This window comes from Mytilus trossulus, chromosome 5, assembly GCF_036588685.1.
Source record: "Mytilus trossulus isolate FHL-02 chromosome 5, PNRI_Mtr1.1.1.hap1, whole genome shotgun sequence".
NCBI classification, from domain to species: Eukaryota; Metazoa; Mollusca; class Bivalvia; order Mytilida; family Mytilidae; genus Mytilus; species Mytilus trossulus.
Window position 1 is genome coordinate 36,729,292 of NC_086377.1, and position 22,336 is coordinate 36,751,627.

The 22,336-nt window shown below is 33.3% G+C and overlaps 1 protein-coding gene and 1 long non-coding RNA gene across 2 annotated transcripts; both read left to right on the plus strand.

Moving 5' to 3' along the window:
• The first annotated feature begins 221 nt into the window (after positions 1 to 221).
• On the plus strand, positions 222 to 6,128 carry LOC134719619 (uncharacterized). The gene is made up of 2 exons (XM_063582609.1): positions 222 to 296; positions 3,992 to 6,128. The coding sequence occupies exon 2, from the start codon at positions 3,994 to 3,996 to the stop codon at positions 5,989 to 5,991; it is 1,998 nt and encodes a 665-aa protein (XP_063438679.1). The 5' UTR covers positions 222 to 296; positions 3,992 to 3,993; the 3' UTR covers positions 5,992 to 6,128.
• A 6,498-nt stretch (positions 6,129 to 12,626) lies between these two features.
• On the plus strand, positions 12,627 to 14,289 carry LOC134718812 (uncharacterized). The gene is made up of 2 exons (XR_010107448.1): positions 12,627 to 12,809; positions 13,330 to 14,289. It is a non-coding gene; the product is annotated as an uncharacterized LOC134718812 (long non-coding RNA).
• The last annotated feature ends 8,047 nt before the right edge of the window (positions 14,290 to 22,336 follow it).

Below are 22,336 nucleotides of genomic sequence, written 5' to 3' on the forward strand. Positions count from 1 at the left end.
GAAATTCTGAAATGGTTATTGTTTGATATATGAATAGTTATCAAAGGTACCAGGCTTATAGTTCAAAATTAAAAAAGTTATCTACGCTACAAGAAAAAATGTGTTCTACACCTAACAAGAGTAATAAAATTTCAATACATTTTTCTTAAACATTTTGATATAATCCGCTTTATCCATTTGGAATTTAAATATGTGTGTATTAAAAATTCTGTGACGTATATTGTGTAGTTACCTTGAAGTCAATTATTAAAGGGAGCACGCACACGTTAACATGGTTAAACAATAAATTGTTGTCGGTAAGTCTATTTTTCTACTTCACTATACAAACGATGTGTATATACGTTCTTTTACTTTACTTGAAAAATATCTTCTTTAAAAATATCTAGTTTTAAAATCCAATTGTCGGTAATACAAAACAAACAAATACGTAATGCACAAAAATATGTCATAGTTCATAGTTAATGACAAGATCACGGTGGGTGAGGTTTTCCTACGAGAGAAAGATCTGTGCGTTTGATTCCGTCCTGACTGGTGCTGGTGGGTCCTGATTCTGTGCTGGTGGGTTTGTTTACATTGTCCACTATTTAATCCAAAAGTCCATTTGCTAATTCCCATACATGCCAAGAAATTGCCTCCGTTGAAATTCTGCAAATATCCAATAGAGCAAATTACATGGATGATTAATATTGACCATTTGGTATATGGCCGTGTTCTAAGCGACACGTATACGTACATAAAGGTCATAAATTGATTTGTTGTATGAAATAAAATCTGTAACTACTAATGGGTGCCGTAGGTGGTCTACCGGAACTTTTAGCTAACATTTCTTGGCATGGGTAACAATAATATGGACCTCTTACAGAAAGAAACAAACAAACAAACGAACAAGCACACACACATCAATCAATCATGTTTCAAAGGTGGAAAGACCGTTTACAATTGCTTTTTTAAAGCAATTGATTTATATTGTAAATCGGCGTTTTTAACCAATCATATGTTCCGTTTATATATAAAAAAAAAAAAAAGGTCTCCCTGAGACCCCCTTTTGCCCCCCTTTTTTTTTAACCTCCACTTACAACTCTTGTATAAAGCTATGTTCTATGTACTATGTCAACGGAGAAGAACGACAACTCCATTTTTTTCCCTATAAGAAGGTTTTCCACTTTTCGAGGAAAGACCTTTTGTTTTTCTTCTGATTATTTTTTTTTCTTCTGCCGTCTGAGATGCTTTTTTTGTTTTACAACATATTGAATGCATGTTTGGCCAATGATGTTGTACAGTAATGGGGGTTTCAAAACTCACCCTGTGTGACCGAACACTTATCCTTATAGGAGTTATCTCCCACGTCCCCTTTATCTTGTTATCGCTATATCTCTAAAACCGTAAAGGATTTTAACAAACTGTTTTGACCAAATTGTTCGTCTACTCTTAGGGTCGATGCCTCTGCTGGTGGACTATAAGTCCCCGAGGGTATCACCAGCCCAGTAGCCAGTACTTCGGTACTGGCATGAAAATACGGATTTTTTTGTGTTATTTAAATTTGCTGTTACAAAATATTATAAATTATTATAAATTAAGGAATGTATCTCCCTCATGCAAAGCTCTGATTCCTTTCACGAATTTGACTATACTTTTTGGACCTTTAGGATTATAGCTCTTCATCTTTTATATAAGCTTTGGATTTCAAATATTTTGGCCACGAGCATCACTGAAGAGACATGTTTTGTCGAAATGCGCATCTGGTGCAACAAAATTGGTACCGTTGATTTTATTACTACCACTGGGTCGATGCCTCTGCTGGTGGACTATTAGTCCCCGGGGGTATCACCAGCCCAGTAGCCAGTACTTCGGTACTGGCATGAAAGTACGGATTTTTTGTGTTATCTAAATTTGCTGTTCCAAAATATTAGAAATTATTATAAATTAAGGAATGTATCTCCCTCATGCAAAGCTCTGATTCCTTTCACGAATTTGACTATACTTTTTGGACCTTTATGATTATAGCTCTTCATCTTTTATATAAGCTTTGGATTTCAAATATTTTGGCCACGAGCATCACTGAAGAGACATGTTTTGTCGAAATGCGCATCTGGTGCAACAAAATTGGTACCGTTGATTTTATTAAGAATGATATGGTTAATTTTAACCTGAGTGATCGGAAGACATCTTATGGGAGTTGTTTCCCTTTGCAAATTTAAGATAGGATAAATTCATACATTATAAGTCGTAGAGGCCTACAGTCTTTTGATATGAAGTCCTTGGTCCATGTGAAGGAAATTGAGGTCAAGGTCATGTTCCAAATTTTGAGTTTTGCTTGTTATCGTTATTCAAAAGAAACTGTAACAGTTAATGATATGAAGTGTAGCCAAATAACTGTTTTCAATAAGGCGCAACTTTAACATATTTAAGTCGGAGTGTTTTTGTTAACCCTTATAGGAGTTTTCTCCCCTTATGTATTTGAAATCAGTATTTCTCCACAACCACACAAGTGATTGACCTCGGGTCTTTCGGTTTGAGGTCACTGACCTATGACCTTGAAATTGAGGTCAGAGTTGAAGGTCAAGGTCATATTCTAAATTTTGAATTTTGCTTGTAATCTTTATTCAAAAGAAACTGTATCAGGAAATGATATGATGTGTTTTCCAAATAGTTGTTTACGATAAGGCGCAACTTCAACCCATTTAAGTCGAAGTGTTTTGGTCAACCCTTATATGAGTTTTCTCCCCTTTTGTATTAAAATCGGTATTTCTCCACAACCACTTAAGTGATTGACCTCGGGTCTTTCGGTTTGAGTTCACTGACCTATGACCTTGAAATTGAGGTCAGAGTTGAAGGTCAAGGTCATATTCTAAATTTTGAATTTTGCTTGTAATCTTTATTCAAAAGAAACTGTATCAGGAAATGATATGATGTGTTTTCCAAATAGTTGTTTACGATAAGGCGCAACTTCAACCCATTTAAGTCGAAGTGTTTTGGTCAACCCTTATATGAGTTTTCTCCCCTTTTGTATTTAAATCGGTATTTCTCCACAACCATACAAGTGATTGACCTTGTGTCTTTTGATTTGAGATCACTGACCTATGACCTTGAAATTGAGGTCAAGGTCAAAGGTCAATTTGACGTTCTAGATTTTGACCTTTGCTAAAAATACTTTCTTGTTCATTATAAAACAATTAAGTCTTCTGCATATACCTATTAATCTTATTGTGTTTATATCAATTTGAGGTACTAAATTACATCAACAAGGAGTGACATTTTCTAACATCGTTTTTTAAATTTCATTCTTATTATCGAGGTGGAAAGACCTTCAATTGTTCTCTGAAGAATTGGTTTTTAATATGTATTTATATCTCTTCTGAAAAAAAATCTACATGCTTGTTATCAGATGTTCTCTGAAACTACATGTCCAATAAATTAATTTGTTGAATGAAATAAAATCTGTAACTACTAATGGGTGCCGTAGGTGGTCTACCGGATTTTTAACTAGAATTTCTTGGTATGTTGACCCTGTAATTAGAGGTCCCTTTTCAAGTTTTCTCGCTTATGAGGGACATTAATTTTTATTTACAATGGAGAGCTAGCAGAAAGAGCAAATTTACCTCTGCGTAATGTGAGTAATCTTTAAGGTTTTCAAATCTTTTAATTACATTAATTTGCTGTTAAGCTAAATACTTTATATATATTATCAATTATTTTTCATGAAGAATTAGTTAAACCGCCGATACATCACTTTCAATTCATCATGCTTTGCATTGGCAAATGCCAATTTTGTCCGGTATAGAACCAGTCGACGATTGACAAAGGGAAGTTTTTTGTTTAAAAAGTGTGTAATAACAGAATCTAATCGGTAATTGGCAAATGGACTATTTACATTGTATATTTTTCTCCTGGATTGATCTGACTATTACATGTTGATTTTATTCTTTAATGTACTTTCCAATCTATAATCTAATTTTCGTTTTATACAAATAATATGTCATCCTTATTTCAGAAATGGACAGAACAAAATTAGTTGTGGCATTCAATATAGGAGAAATTTACACAGGATACACCTTTTCAACGACCGCACAGTTTAATGATGATCCTATGAAAATAAATAGTATCTCATGGCATTCGCAATATAACCGAATGTCTGAACAAACTCCCTCCTCTATAATTCTAAATGCCGAAAAAGGATTTCAGAGCTTTGGTTTTGAAGCAGAAGATCAGTACCTGCTTTCCTGTGAAAATAACAAAGATACCAACTTCTATTTCTTTCAACATTTTTTATGTCAAACAAATTGGTTTACAGAAAAAAACGGTGAAATTTACGTCAACCCTTTGAACCGTGTCGGACCTGTTCTATTACAAACATTAATACGTCATTCAGTTTCGTATTTAAAAACACATTTTTTAAATGAGATACAAAAATCTCAAATTGCTGATGATAACATTTTGTGGGTTGTAGTTTATCCAGAGTTAGATAAGTTCGACGTAAGATTAATATTTCTTGAGGCGTTTCTAAACACTGGTATAGATAGAGACAACATCTTACTTGTTGGTGAGAGTCTTGCGATCCAAGCATTTGCTCGTTACATTGAACCATCTGGAAATTATGAAACATCTGGTATTCAAAATAAAAGTACAATTATATTGAATTGTGCCAAGACACAAATTTGTCCGAATATTTCTTTTCAGAAGCATCTCCAGGTTGCTACAAATGTAATTGGTATGTCCTCGGTTGTCGACGATATTGATTCAATCATGAAAAAGCGAATTGGATGTTCTATCTTCACTGGTCTGACTGATATTAATTCTAGATGTGACGTGTTGTGTTGGTTAGAGATTGCATTAGAGGGTTCTGTTTTCAGACAAGCACACGGTAGTCATGTTGGTATTAAAATCCCGTCACATTTGATAGAATATATGCGCAAACATGTTACAAGGTTCTCCAATGACGGTTTCAAATTACAGTTTGGTGTGCTCAGAATCGAAATCGCTGTAATCCACGAAGTTTTTCAAAACGCATTGTCACCATTGATGGATCATTTAAAAAGGGAAATCAATATTTTTAATACAGGAACCATCCAAAATGTTATTCTTGTTGGTGATTTTTCAAAATTTATTATGACCAAAACAGTGTTCCGCGAGAGCTATCCACAATTTGAAATCATTGTTCCATCAAATTCATACATGGCAGCCACAATAGGAGCGACATTAGCTGGACATGAAATACTATCCGGAAAAAAGCATAGTCGTATTCTATATATTCCGAAAATGTCAATTGTCGGGATGTTACATATTAAACAAGCCGCACTTAAATCATCATCAAATTTCAGAACATCTATCAATGATAAACCTGCTGTCAAACTAAGCATAGATACCGGTACAACAACAAACGTATCATACTTACCAGATCTTATTCGTCCTTCTAAAATAGCAACAAAACTTCAAGATCTCTACGAAAGTGACTATGCTGACATTTTAGAAGCCATTGTTGGAAAAGGTCGTGACAATTCTAAATCTGAAGAATTTTTACTACAGATCCTACATGTGGCTTATGATGAATGCAGAAAGCAAGCCCATGCTCAAATTAACACCATCACACAAGCATTACATCCCACCTGCGGGATAGATGGTATTGAAACGTCATTGCCGTCGGATGTTGTCAAACCATTAATAGAGTATAGAAGAAAGAATGCTTTGCAATACCTGCCAAGATTAATCAAATCATTCGTAGAAACATTGCCAAATATGGTGGACATTTCTAATGCGCAATTGTTAGACTGCACTTCGTTCATCGAGAAAAGTATAGAGTGCTGCTGGCTCATGTGTGTTACGGAGCCACCGATGTTTTTGAAATTCGAATGGAACAAGAGTGAACAAATAGATTTGGATCAGCTAGATATTGAAGGTGGCGACGGAAGAAATGTTGATAGCATGCGATGGCCACCGCTGTATCTTCATGAAAATGGTCCTTTGATGAACAAGGGCGTTGTGAATGCAAAATGACAACAAAAAAACGATTTGACTTCGCTTACAAAACTTTTTAAATAAATGACAAAAGATATCAGTGAACGATTTGTAGACTGGTTCTAGACAGGATAATATTGGATAGTGTAACCATGCAAAGCAAGTTAAGTTGAAAGGTGATGTTAATTCGTTTAATTATAGTTTATGAACAAAATTCTATTGACATCAAAAACCTAAAAAAAAAGAGGAATACAATTTAAAGGTTTCAATTAATTACAGAGTTAACTACGGCATAGACGATGATTTTTCGCAGTGTTGAAGATCCATTAGTGACATGCATTCTAATGCATGCTCTTTTGTCGAATTGCTGCCTTGTTTATATCAGGCAGATATTTTTATAAGCCATATGTGATATAGAGAGAGAGAGAGAGAGAGAGAGAGAGAGAGAGAGAGAGAGAGAGAGAGAGAGAGAGAGAGAGAGAGAGAGAGAGAGAGAGAGATTTTACCACTGCATCGAGTGTAATACGATATGTATCCACTGGAGAAGGTTACATTTTAAAATTTAAAACGAGAGGCTTGCCCGAGCCTTTTAAATATTTAAAATTTAACTGTCGAGAGTGGATAAATATCGTATTACACGAGATTTGGTGGTGGAATCTGTTTCTCTAATGATTTTCTAACATTATGCAGGCAGACGTATTCCTTCTTTTCGAATGATCAGCAAAAAGATGTGCTCTTTCTATGTGACGTCATTAGACATGGTCGCCTTTTTTCATGCCGTCACAAAAAGAAATTAAGAGGAAATCAAGAAAATTCGACGTCATAATCGGATTTTAACCAATGAATTACTAAGATCTAACGAACCACACGTTGATTCAATTTGTTTATACAATGGGTGCAGAAAGGGTTAAATTGACGAAGAATTAGAGAAACTTGAATATATGTTTGAATCGGATCGACATCGGTTCCTCAATAACGAACATTCTTAAATCAATGTCAAATATGTTCCCCTCTTAAAAACGTCCAAAGTTCGTATGTATTACCAAAACGACGTTCAACAAAGTCTCCACTAAATCGATGACCAATTGGGTTAAATACTTTGTTTCAAGTTTAATCTTTAATTGTTTTCTCTGAGGTTATCTTCTTATGTCTTATGCTATCAAAATACTCACTGACTTCAAAAGAGCCTGTGTCGCTCACCTTGGTGTACGAGTATCTTCAACAATGAACTCTCACATACATTGTAAATATAAAAGACATAACAAAAATCGTCTTTTTGATCTTGCACTGCTGGTAATTTTTCTGTGTACATTTTCTTTAGTTTTTGCCCAAAACACAAAAAAGTAACAATATAATTAAATATCATTCAAGGCATTAATGAGCACTACTCTATGGAGTAAACCATCCAGGGGCCGGTAACAAGAAGCGTTCGTATGTCTTACGAACGTCTAATGGGAGTCTTAAGACTTAAGAATGTAACAAGACCCTACCTCAGACCTATCTTAGAATGATTGACAGTCCTTAATGTTTTGAAAAGTGCATGATTTAAGAACGATTTTTACGTCTACCTTAAAGCATTCTTACTAATTCGGGTAACACAAAATCATTCTGAAATTTTGGTCAGTTATTAAGTGTTCTTTAAACAAACTTAGCAACTTAGGGGTGTACCAAGAACAATTCACTTGTTAATATTAGTACAAGTTGCTTTAAAAAGTTAATACGTCAACCTTAGATCTTTTTTATTCTAGTTAATAATTTATCTGAATAGGAAATTATGTATCAGTGTTTTCTTGGCCATGTATGTCAATATCATGGAATTTGACAAGACTGTCAAACAAGTGAGAGGTTCAGCTCTTTAAACCAGGTTCAATCCATCATTTTTTTACACAAGTCAGGAATATGACAAATGTTGTCCCTTCGATTGATGTGTTAAATCATTTGGTTTTGCCATTTGGTTAAGGACTAAATTTCCGTTTTGAATTTTCCTTGGAGTTAAGTATTTTTGTGATTTTATTTTTTGTAAGAAGGCTTTTGAAATGTGAAAAAAATATTGTTTAAAGTGAAAAAATATAAGAAGATGTGGTACGAGTGCCAATGAGACAACTCTCCATATAAATTAAAAATTATAAAAGTAAACCATTCTAGTAGTGATTTGACCGAAATGAACGGTAGGATAGAAAAATAAGCCTGCGTCTTTTGAGACTCGTCAATCATACTAGATTCAAATCCTACCGTGGCATTGGCCTGGTGAATAATAGGGCCCTTAAAATGATTGTCATGAGTCAAGCATATTTTTATTAAAATAATAATGTTCTATAAGCAGTTAAAATAATTTCATGTTTGAAGCGGTGCAAATTTTTTAATTCAATTTTACTTTTATCAAAAAAGGACCGGAAGAGTAAGGGTGGTCAGCGGCCAGTTTTCCTTAGGTTAAATGGCTAGTTGATTGTTATGTGCATTTAATCGTTCATTTAAACGTTTATATGATTCATTTAAGGTGATTCTAATTTCTTTGCGAGGAACCAAAATCGGAGACACCAGAAAATTATTAAGAACTCGTAACTTGAAAACTATTACGATGCAACTTAAGGGAGAAATAAGAGCGATCTACGAACAACCTGAGGGAGCTTTGATTTACACTCTTTGAGTGATCTTAGAACTATCTTATCTTCCCCTTAATTCAATACTTACGACCTCTCTTAATAAAATTTCTTGTTACCGGCCCCAGGTCGGCAATTTTTTTTATTCAATCGTAGATCTTGTCTTGTTGATCAATTTTGTTATTTAAAATGTCTAATATGATCTGTCTTTTCAAGTTTTGAGGATAGTTTGCAAAAATATAAAATATTAGTTAAAATCGCCATTAATGTGTTCGTACTCCTACAAGAAGTCGACTGATGATTTCGGCTATTTCACTTATTTGAAGATCAAATCTTGCTGATAATGTTTTTTTTTGTCATTATGTTTGTATCTATCTATTGCAGGTTTTTTCCAGATATGTGGCAAAAAAGCAAAATAAAAAACATGTAAAAAAATTCTGAAAGGGCAATAAGTTCAATAAGACAGGAAACTTATTTGTATATCTTGTTTTTATGATCACTTTTGCTTATTGCTATCTATAACAGGTTTTTTTTTACAGATATTGGGCAAAAACTAAAACAAATGAAAAATTGAACTTAAAGGGCAATTGATTCAACCATTGGACGTTTCTTTTAGACCTTGTCTTGTTATTCATTCTTCGTAAAAGAAAATCTCTCCATCTATTATATATAATTATATATTTTCAAATATCAGGCAATTTTCTTTAAAACGCTCATAGAGACAATACCGAAGTCTCGTCATTCTGAACATGTTTGCCCCTGTCTGTGTTAGATTTTCTCTATTCTTAGCTTTTTCTATATATAAGAGATAAAACTTGCATGTTATCTCTATGTTCTATTTAGTCTGTCCATGTCGGTCATATTGGTTGGCAAGTTTGGTCATCGTACACATTTTTTTTAACTATTATTACCCTTCTGGTGATGATTGTGGCCCAATTTTGTTAAATTGAACTTCATGTAAGCCAGACTCAGTAGTTTCGGCGGAAAAGATTTTTGTAAAAGTTAACGCCGACGGACGGCGACGACGTACGCGGAAAGTGGAGGCCAGGTGATATGAAAAGCTTGATTGGCCATTTCGGCCAGATGTGAAGCTAAGAAGAAAAATACCAAAACATAAAGAACCGTACAAAAAAACTCTACATCATGTACATAGAAAACAAAAGACTGAACAACATGAACCCAACCAAAATATCCAAGGACATTATAGCTGTTAAAAGTAAATAAGAAACAACGTTTCAAAAACATTGTAAATTACGACAGAGAAAACACATAGACCCTCATGTTCGTTTTCAGTGGAAAAATGTTTGTGTGAATCGATTTTGACCGAAAATGAAAGTAGATAGGAAAAAAATTGCATAAAACCTTGAAATTCATTTGGTTTGATCTTATTAAATGTTTAAATAAAAGATGAAATGTATGACATAATGGGAGCTTTAAACATTTCAGTGATCAAACATTAAATCAAAATTCCAAGTACAAAGCAATTTAATAATAAATAACAAATAATGAAAATAAACAGAGTTTGATCACATAATTTATCAGTTGGTTGGTTCGTCAGAGAAAATTGTATGTGATTCTTCGTGCATATATAACTAAACAACACCTAGCAATGATCAGCCATCAATGAAAATATGCATACAAAGATAAAAAGAATCATATAATATTGCAATTTTAAATGAATTGTTTGTTCAAAACAATACGACAAAAACACATCAAATGTACCAAAAAACTTCACCCAACCCCAACCCCTTCGAATAAGGAGTAAATTAATCCTTTGTGTAAAAATAAATTGCACGCGAGATCAGTTTTTGATTCCCTGAGTAAAACAGTTCTAAATAAGACATGTGCAAATTAAAAAGTTTAATGTTTACGAGGTGGTGTTACAAGTATGAGAATTGTCCTTGGTATCGTCAGTTTCATGGTTAAATTGCAAAACTAATGTTCCATTTGGATGAAATGTACATGAAGTACTTTTTGCTTCTCTACTATTTGTGAATGTAAATTCCTGTTTCATATTTGAAATTCTTCCATGAATCTGTGACGTTGATTTTGTTCCTTCTATTGTAAGAGTTTTATCTTTCACTTTTATAGATATTTCGTTCGCATCAAAGTCCTGAGTATCAACAAACAAATAGCTTTTCTTTTCTATATGACGATCTGGTTCTCTTTTCATTCTCTGCCGGTATGAAGCATCGTGATTATATGGATGAAATCTACTGTCAGCATGGTCAGTCTTTGTCCGAATCAATGTTGGGGCAGTTGTATTGGCTTTCGATTCTTCACAGTGAAATGGTTCCGACAAATCAGGAGGTGGAGGTGTTTGAACACCTGATAAATGAGAATGGTGCTGATTTTCTTGAAAATATGTCGGTGGTTGAGGAATATTAGGTGGGACATTCACAGTGAACCCTTGCTGTTGAGGTATCGCTTCTCTAGGGTACGCGGATACCACACGAGGTCGATAGACCGAGGTGTAACCATTCATATTGTATTGCAGTGGTGGCGGTGGTGGAGGACAGGCAAAAATGTTTATAGTCGGGGGCATCGGTGTATACCAACCGTATTGACTAGCAAACGATCGTGGGTCGTGACTTCCTGGATTCCATGGTGTTCCCAATGTATTTCCTCTTGAAAAGGGGTGTGTCCCACATGTTTTGAACTGGCTTGGTTCCGAATCAGTTTGTTGTGATTCACTATGTTCACTGTCGTCGTCTCTATGTTCCACACTCGCATCCACTTGTAAACTGACAGGGATAACGTGTTCCACTTCCGAATCATCTTCGTATAGCGACATTTTAATATACTGAGCTAATCTCCGGTTTTACCTGTAATATTTCCTATGCTTCCAAGAATTACCACAATTACTAATATATTTGTTCTAAATTTATTGCCGCCAGTAAACGTCCTGGTTTTATAGGTCTCACTCGTTTCATCCAAACCATGACTTACGAATTCTTTCACTTAATAGAAATTCATATTTGATTCCGACTCACCGTTATCCATCGCAAAAGAAAGCCGGTATCAGAAGATAAAATCGATTGGGATCTCAATTTTCTTACATTTAATCACAATTTTAAACCAATAATATCTATCTCCATTTTATATTTGTACGAAAATCCATGTTATTTTTCAAATGTGAACGCGTGTTATGTATGTATATAAATACTACTGTTTGTTTACAATGGGTGAATACACATGTATAGTATTTATTGATTTTGTACTTTAACCTTAACTACCGAGTGTAAAATGTAAATGTCAATATATGATATGATAATTTTGTGACGTAGTAGGAAGAAATTGTTATTATAAAGAGGCTCCAAGTGGGTTATTAATATGATGTCATTCAAACACGTTTAAAACATGTTAAAATTTAAACATTCAACAATCGTTAAAAAGGTATTAATAATCTTGCGAAAAATGCCGATAAATAGTCATAAATTACTTTAGAACAGCTTCTATGTATAATTTCGGTATGTATCAAAAACAACTTCTTTTCAATGAATTTTCTTTCACACTTGAAAAGATTAATATATTGTATTGTCCTGTAAGAAAACGATAATTTCATATTTTTTTTTAGGGGGGGGGAGGGGGGGGAGAGAATCGATGAAGATGGCCACTCTGCCTTGGTAAGAAATTTTTGAAAAAGTATTACATTAAACTGGATGAAAAAAGAATATCTTTCCAAAGGAATCAAGGAAACGGTTGTGTACAAAATAGAAATAAAGTATTAAAAAAATGTCTGCTATTATCCGTTTAAATAATGATATTAAAGCTTGGCTATAATTATTGCGTACAAATATATGCTGGCTTTAGGACATGCATGTTATATAGATTGGCTTTTTGTCACATTTTTAAACTAGTGTGAATGATCATGAATCATATTTATTGAATATTAATTTAAATTGATGCAATTCGTCTTTTCTTTCAGATTTGAGATTTCTTTATTTATTTTTATATAGTACGTGTCTCATTTTAAAAAGACAGAGCATTTCTGATTTAAATGATAAGATTATTGTGTTTTTGTTTATTCTAGATTGCGCAATGACAGACAATTACGAAATCATATATATATGTTTGTATTATTTATCATATTACCTGTAATATCTATATTTATAACAAACGTTTCGACATCGTTTTGATCTATACGCAATACATTTAAACGTACTACATACGATTATTTACGTGGGTATAAATACTTAGGCTTGATTAGGGGGGTTACTCATTACAGAACCAGATGTCGAGACGAACAGAGACACGGTAGGAACACTTTTCTTATAATTTAAAAAAAAGTACATCAATAAGAATGTATAGCGTAAATAAAAACCCTATCTTATGTCTTATTTAAATTTATAAAGGTGAAGTATTGAAGAAAAAAAGTGAGATTTTAGGCTGCAGACGCACATTAATAAGATTTGTTCACAGGTTTAGGCTATGCTGGTCATTTTTTTTATTTGATATAGAAAATTTATAAGCAAGAGTAAGATAAAATGGGCACATTTGTTCATCTTTGAGACCACTCGGGAAAATGTTAAAATTAACGACCGATATTGTCAAATTGTGCAGAGTATGTTTGTTAATGTGTAACTGAACTAAACAAAAAATGCAATATTCCTAAATATCATGTTTTTTTTTTTTAAACTTGATTTTTGATAATAATAAAAAAATCGAAATTATTATAATTATGATTGGCCAATACCATTTTCGAAAAACAAAATCGCAAGGGATAGGTTTACATAAAATTATTCATAATGATTAGTTCATATATGATCATTTTCAGATTCTCTGTCTACAGTACATGCTGATTATACTACAGAAAAAAATGATGGAAGTTGGATGTTTCTATGTTGCGGTTATTTTGAAGTGTTAGAATGAAAGACAAAATTTCAGTCAACTGCAAAAGTTATATTAAAGAGCATTTGTTGAATGGTCATAAGTTTCAAAATACAATATGTTACTAGGACTAGGAATTGCCATGGAAGTATATTGTCTGTAAAACTTCCATGGAATTGCATAATTCCTTTTAAAACTAACCCTGTACTGTATGTAAACTAAATGTGCCGTATGAGAACAGTCTAGCCAAAACGGTGTGTTATGGATTCATGTCGAATATTTGTGTTACTTCACGGTAAACGGTATTTCTTGTGTATAATTCGGAGTTTAGTATGACGTCCATTATTACTGTACTAGTATACATATTTTTAGGGGCCAGCTGAAGGACACTTACGGGTGCGGGAATTCTCGCTACTTTAATTGAAGACCAATTGGTGGCCTTCGGCTGTTGTGTGCTCTTTGGTCGGAATCAGAGGCGGATTTAGAGGAGGGGCAGGGGCCTGGGCCCCCCTTTTTGAGAAAAAAATTGGTTGCTTATATAGGGAATCACTGAAGCGTGACTGGAGCGGGGCCCCTCTTAGGCCAGTCAGTGGGCCCCCACTTATGAAAAATTCTAGAATCCGCCACTGGGAATGTTGACGCTTTGACACATTCACCATTTCCTTTCTCAATTTTATTGTTTCAAGATTTGTGATAATTATATAGACGAACAGATCCGTCTTTAAGAAAACACAACAAAAAAATCGGCCGTTGGTTTTTTGTTTGTTTTGTTTCTTTCATTTGGATTAAATCATGTTAGGACCTTGTTTATACGCCTTTTAAACTGTATGGGTTTTTGCTCATAGGCTTACGGTGATCTATAGTGTTATTCGGTATCTGATGATTAAATGTTTTATTGGTAATCATACCACATCTCATTTATATTTATATTCTAGCACATCAAAAAAGGGAAGACAAATAAATGAAGATTATGTCTTTAGGACATAGATCTAAATGACCCCAATCTTTTTGGATTTAAGCGTCACTGATGATTCTTTTGTAGACGTAACACTCGTCTGGCGTAAATACAAATTTAATCCTATGATGAGTTTATCATATCACGTTATAAAGGGGCACACATACAAAATTAACGGCAAAAGTGACGCAACCCACATTCGTAGTTGTTATGTGTTTTGTGGAATGGAGCATTAGGTGTAAGTTTCGTAAAATTTGGCTAAAGTGGGAAAACGGAAATTAATTTTAGATCGTAAGTACGTACAGAAATACAGACGCACTGACACACGCACAGACGGATAAGGGTAACACTATATGAATGAATGAATGATTTATTATAGTGCAACCTGTATATATACAATAGATACATATCAATACAATATTACATTACAGCCAGCCAGATAGGCTTACGATGCACTGACAAATTAAAGTTCAAAATTTGAAAAATAGATAACACATAGTTTTGGACGAATGTCTAAATTATTAGAAAATTCAACAGTTCAAGTAAAATAGTTAAATAATTTCTCTTCTGATACGATCACAGTCCAAGATAAAGTTCGCTATACTTTTGTTGTTGTTAGATAACAGTTCATTTAAGGCAGCATTTGGAGGAAGTTCATTTATGCGTAGAGGATAAGCAGGGTCTGGTGATAATGAAGTAAATAGTTTATTTCTCAAAACAGAGTAACGATCACAGTACAGGATGAAGTGTTGCTCATCTTCAATAGATCCAGTATTGCACATTTTACAAACTCGTTGTTCGATTGGAATGTTTCTATAGCGTCCTCGCTCGACTTCTAGTGGGAAAGTACCACAGCGAATTCTAGCGATTGCAGATCTTTGTGTCCTTGTTAAATGCTTTTGTACGTATGGCTCGGCAAAAAAATCGGGTTTTAAATGTTTATATGTCCTCAACTTTGGCATACTGTTTATTTCGTTAAACCACTTGTCTTTGAAGTCTGCTACAAGTTTACTTTTTACAGAGTCGAGTATGAATCTTGTTGAGATAGCGGAGTCGTTTTCAGTTAGGTGTGAAAGATTGCATCTGTCCAGAAGAGTTTTTGCGCTGTTAAACCATGTGTTTCGGTAACGTCTCGACATTTCACGATCCCAAACAAACACTTTTCGGCAAATCCTATGACCAGGCATGTTCATAAGACGACACCATAGGCGGACAACGTTACATTGATTGTGAATGAAAACTGGATGCCATCCCATGTCTGCTAATATTGCTGGAATTGGTGTTGTTTTGCCGACGCCAAGAAAAGTTCTGATTGCTCTATAATGTAAGCGTTCGATATTGTCATATTGCTTTGCTCCCCATACACCGGATGCATAGTCAAGTACAGGAATAACAGTGTTTTCATAAATTTTCGTGAATATGTCGTAGTCCATATTACCCATATTAAAGAATTTAGATATCAAAGATCCCAATGATCTACTACCTGCACTAACGAGTTCACTGACAGAGACATTATAATCAATATGCTCGGATAATGTGAGTCCCAAGTAACGATATTTATTTACAAATGCAACTATGTTGTCCCCTAGTCGAAACGTAAATTGAGTTCTGTCCTTTGTAGTCTTTCGAATATGCATATTTTTTGTCTTTTCTGTGTTAACGTTCATTAATTGTGTCTTTGTCCAATCGTTTAGAGCATTGAGCTGATTTTGTAGTCCGTCAACAGTTCCCGAAATAAGAACTAGATCGTCAGCGTATAGCAAGCAGCTGATCATATCGTCACCGATTAATGCGCCACAAGAGAGTCCGTTAATGAGTGGTACCAATTCATCAATAAACAATGCAAAAAGTGTGGGCGCGAGATTATCCCCTTGACGGACACCGGAATCAACGGAAAACCATTCAGTAAACATCGTAGGCGATAATCGTACTGCACTTTGTAGCTTTGAGTAGAGACACTTAATTACTTTGTACATATTTCCATACACACCCACGGCTAAAAGTTTATTCCAGAGTATAGTATGATTCACGGAATCAAACGCCTTGCTGAAGTCAACAAAGCACAAAAAAGTGTCTATGTTCTGCAGTTTCCTGTTTCTCAATATTGTACACAGTGAAAAGATATGGTCCAGACATGATCTAAGCCGCCTAAATCCGTTTTCTTCCTCACTGAGAAGGTTATTGTTTTCGAGATGACTGATGAGCCTTTCATTCAAAATCTGACTGCGGCGGGATTAGAGAATAAGGTACAAACTAGGGGCAAGATTCTAAGATAAATCCTAAATGAAATCATGTGGTTTGAAAATGCAGAAATAGTCAAATTCACATTGTGAAAGGCTCGGGTTGTTGATCCGGCAACAATAGACACAAATTTATTGACCATTTTATAGATATATTATCTGTTCTGAATAATGCGTCAAATCTAATAATTCTCCCTACTCAATTTCGCGGATTTTAGTTAGGGAAAAGTCAGTATTCAGCAGTTGCTGTGATATGTCTTCGTGTATAATGTGTATATGAATTTATTTCAAATCCGTTTTACGAATTATTTTTGAAACAGTAAATTTTTCGTTATTAATGTTATCAATAATCAGAGATGTATTGAGCAATTCTATCGGAATATCAGGGATGTTCACTATGTTATTTGTTAAAATGTTGCTCTAATCTGTTATTCTCCAGAAGGCACATACCACATACTGAAGATCTTATCTATTTAAATTAAATCCAATATAGTGTTGACATAGTTATTTAACCTATATAATGCAATGGTTGGTTATTTAATGACAACACTAATTCATGTAAACTATGCAAAACTTTCAACGTAATTAAACTGAAGGTGCAATGCAATATTAATATCCATGGACAGGGGTATGAGATACATCATTTCTTATAAAACTGGTTACAAAAATCATTGCCTTGTAAGTGGATGGTGTTAAAACTACTTAAGCTATGCATATTCTATAGGAGAAACAGGACGGGTGACACATATGAAGCATGATCTGCTTACCCTTAAGAAGCACATGAGATTTTTGAAGAAATCGTGTTGCTCAGTCTTTACTATATATATTGTGTTTTGTTGTCCTTTTTCTTTTGTCATGAAATTCAGGATATTTTAAGTTTGAAATTTCCTTTGGTATCTTTCACCTCTGTTGTAACAATGCGTGTAAAACTGTACACCAATTGTTCATTGACCATTGAACAGTAAGCAATTCCCTTTTAACTGACCTCATCACAAACATTTAGCAATTGATGATACCATTGTCATAGGGTCCGAGACCACAATTAATTCGTAGAGCATTTCTTTTAGAACATAAATGAAAATTAGAAAAATCCCACCTGCACTTTCTCAACGAAATTTTTACAGTGTGTTGTACTACTTTTGGGACAAATTTTATCAAAATTATAGAAAACTTCATCGCCTCTAACTCAAAATACCCGTATAGCGGGTTATTTTCGCGGGGTGTAAATTTTCGCTTATTTTCGTGGATAGAACAAAATCGCCAAAATAAATTCCGCCAATTTAAAAGTGTACATGCAAAGGTAATGTTAAAATGTTGAATCCGCCAAAATAATAACCGCCAAAATTTTTCGTATACCTTATTCAATGAAAATCGCGAAATTTAACACCCGCGAAAATAACCCGCTATACGGTAATATGGACAATTTTGTGTTTAGGGTGTCTTGAAATCTTTTGACAGCTTCCGAAGTGCTAATTTTCAACCTTTTTCAGCTGGACCAAATCACTACTTTCCTGTAAAATTCTGGACCCAAATTTTTTTACAGTGTAATTTCACCTCCCTACTTACAATTTGAGGCATTAAACATGGAGAAATAAATTTGGAAAGGGTATAAAAATTATTGGCAAGTAACCCACTGTTAACACTAGGGACTGAACAACGAAAATTGTGTAAGATCTTCAAAAGTTCGAGTTTCAAAAGTGACCCAGCTAATTTTGCAAAAGGACTGACACAATTTGGGTATTTTACAATAGAAGAAATATTGAGATCCAGCTGATTTTCTTCAAGGACCACTAGGAAAACAAGAATGTGTCCATAGTACACGGATGCCCCACCCGCACTATCATTTTCTATGTTCAGTGGACCGTGAAAATTGGGGTCAGAACTTTAATTTGGAATTAAAATTTGAAAAATCATATCATAGGGAACATGTGTACTAAGTTTCAAGTTGATGTAACTTTAACTTCATCAAAAACTACCTTGACCAAAAACTTTAACCTAAACTTGGCACTATCATTTTCTATGTTCAGTGGACCATGAAATTGGGGTCAAAACTATAATTTGGCATAAAAATTAGAAAGATCATATCATGGGAAACATGTGTACTAAGTTTCAAGTAGATTGGACTTCAACTTCTTCAAAAACTACCTTGACCAAAAACTTTAACCTAAAGCGAACGGACGCACAGACGGACGAACAAACGGAGGCACAGACCAGAAAACATAATGCACTACTACTATCGTAGGCGGGGCATAATAAAATTTTAAGCAATTCTTCAAGGTTTAACTTGTTTGGCTTTAAAAATATTTTGATATGAGCGTCACTGATGAGTCTTATGTAGGCGAAACGTCCATCTGGCGTACTAAATTATAATCCTGGTACCTATTCTGATTATTGACACTGGTACCTTTTAATTACATCTGATTGTTCAGGCAACATTGTTTCTGGGTCTAATAACAAGAACACCTCCTTTCAGTGGTTTCTGTGATATAGATACAATGGATAAGTGTTGATTCTTGAAAAAGAAACCATGAGCCCGAGGGTTTAAATGCTATCACTTTGTTTCTGGAAGCACCTTTATCTGTATATTAAATTAAAATCTAATAAATAACTATGAAATTTTGTAAACATTTTTTTATTTCCTAACATAATTGTACAACAACAACTAAAAAAGCTTCATATTTTCAGCAAAATTTAACAATATTTAAATAGCACCAACATCTTAATACGACAACACTTATACAAAAATCACTATACTAAACATCACAACATTAATAACAAAATCTTAACTTGAACTTGTAACCAATAATAACATATATCATTCCTTTTTTGGCTACAATGTCTTAAGTATTTGTAGATTTATCAAAATACTTTTTGTTCAGAGCATCTTTTGATTTAAAAATAAATCACAATTTCAATACACCAATTTTTCGTGGATTAAGGTGGAAATGCACCTTTATCAATACTTGATATTGTGGTTATGAAAAATTCTGTTTACTAGCATTTTAAAAAATGTGCATGGTGTTGTGCACTCAAATTTATAGTTAACCAAAAACCAAGAAAATCCAGGAAAAATTAGAATCACACAATTAATAATGAATAAACATTATCTCTTGTCTTTTTATGACATGTATCACAAACAAAATATCAAACGGCTTTTTTTCATAATATCATAGCATACACTGGCAAATGATGTTTACTTGATTTAAATATTTTGAAATTGTTTTATTTTGTAGTAAAATAAAATAAACTTATTACACTCTCTGATAACCATCATCCTTATTGTTAAAAATAACTTTATAATAATAGTTTTTCATTTCTTTGTTCATATCTGCAGAATTATCTCCCTTGAGTTATTTCCCTTGCTAGATTTAACCAAATTAATGTATACATGATTATGATGGAAGCCCTATTAAGTTTCACCTCTTTCCCATGAAAAAATATTTAATCAATATTAATCACACTGTAACCTGTACCGTAAAAATTAAACCATTTGACTTGTTATTCAAAATAAACTTGCACTTTAGCTGTCATTTTACTAAAATTATTGTTAACCTTCCCCAAGGATCAAAAGCCTTACTTTTAAGATAACTTAACTTTATACAACTTCCAGTTTAACATCTTTGGACCTTTAATTTAAACATGTTAAATTAAGATAATTTAACTTTATTTTTAATACAATTTTCAAAATAAAATTCTTGGCTTTTTAATTAAACTTTTTTTCAATGCAAGTGTCGGTCTGATATCATTGGCTGTTAAATTGAACTTTAACTTAAATACTTATCAGTTAAACGTCATTGGCCTTTTAATTTAACTTTATTTTCAAGACAATTTTCATCTTTGGATCTTTAAATAAAGATAATTTTCTCTGCTTTCTGCATAAATAGGAGATAACTCTCTATTTTTTCTGTTAATGGGAGATAACTCATAAGATGTTAACAATCAAATACAAGACAGACAACAAACATACATATTTTGTAAATAAAATATTAATAACAACAATAGCACTTATTGTAATGGAATAAATAACAAAAAAAGTTCTAAAATATCTCTAAAATAATAGTATAAGCAAAAAATCACTACCAAGTTACAGTTTATATTGCAATTATAAAAAAATATTCCATTGGGACAAAAGCATAGGAAAAACATAGCCAATGATCCATATGTCAGAAACATACAAAATCCTCAAGATATTGTATATAGATATAGGAAAATGTGGTATGAGTGCCAATGAGACCACTCTCCATCCAAGTCACAATTTATAAAAGTAAACCATTATAGGTCAATGTATGGTCTTTATAGTTTTGAAATAAATATAAAGATAGAGAATGTTGGGTCTTAGGGTAGGGAATTGTTTACAAGATTACAGTTTTTTGGGGGGGACAAGAAAGTTGGGTTCAATTTTATTTCACACCAAATCATTCAGATGTAAACACATCCAAATGTCAGCCATTTTTTAGCTGGAACTACATGAAATTTGGTCCCTGACTTATGGGAAAACTTTTAAGATGGATAAAACAGTGTAAAACTGAAGAATAGTTGCAATTTCAACTATATAAACTACCCTTTTTGACATGGGGTTATTCTGATAAAAAAAAACTCATAGTTCACTGAAATGTGCTGTATCGGATATCGAAATCGACCGTATGCATTTACACGTATACATAAAATTGAGAAAAGAAATGGGGAATGTGTCAAAGCAACAACAATCCGACCATAGAGCAGACAACAGCCGAAGGCCACAATGGGTCATGTACATGTATAAACCTTTGATTGATTTTTGGAAAATTCAAATACCAAATAAAAGATGAATTATGGTCTGTTTTGAAGGGTTCTTATAAGAAATCAATCTTTAAACAGATACAGATTTATGGTAGAGATTTTCAACCTGAAAAAGGTGAACAAATGTCTTGATGTTCATTTTCATCAGGTGGATTTCTATTAGATGCACCTCATAAGAGTCATATGAATATGAAATTTGTAATTTCATATTTTTTTGGGGGAAAATGCACAAATCTAACGATCAGGTTTTCATTTTTGACAGTTGATTGTGTCCCAATGGAATAATTGCACTACATATGTACAGCACAACACTTAGACAATGGAATAAAAGTACAAAAATACTGTCTGATATGGTAAAAACAAAAGTTGTAAAAAATAACATTATGGTGAGATTCTAAATGTGTATATTGCAAAAATAATGCTTTGATAAATACAGGTTTATCTTTTTAATAGTAAAAATATCAAACAAGATGACAAAAAGGTTTAAGTAATGGTTGTTCACTTCAATAAAGGAAGTTTTTTCAACAATGTATAATACATTAACATTATTTGTCTTTTCATAGTAAAAGAATACAAATTTGAAATGACTTTGAATAAAGGTGGTGTAATACATGAAGTTTTTTTCTTTAAAGATTTAATGAGAACTGAAGACAAGTTTATAAGATTTATAAAGAATCAAAGACGAGTTTATAAGCTTGTGGTTGAAGAAAAAAATTGCGGGAAAATTATGCAAGATGATCTTTTGTAGAAAATATAAATGTGAAGTCTTTTTTCTTCAACAATGTATAATATTTCAATATCTAAGACAAATGTAGACGGGTTCATATATATACTTGTGGTTGAAAAAAAAAATTGTTGGAAAACTATGTTGGATGATCTTTTGTAGAAAATATAAAAAGTGAAGTCTTTTTCCAACAATGTATAATATATCAATTTCATAACAGAACTGAAGACAGGTTTATATGACTGTGGTTGAAGAA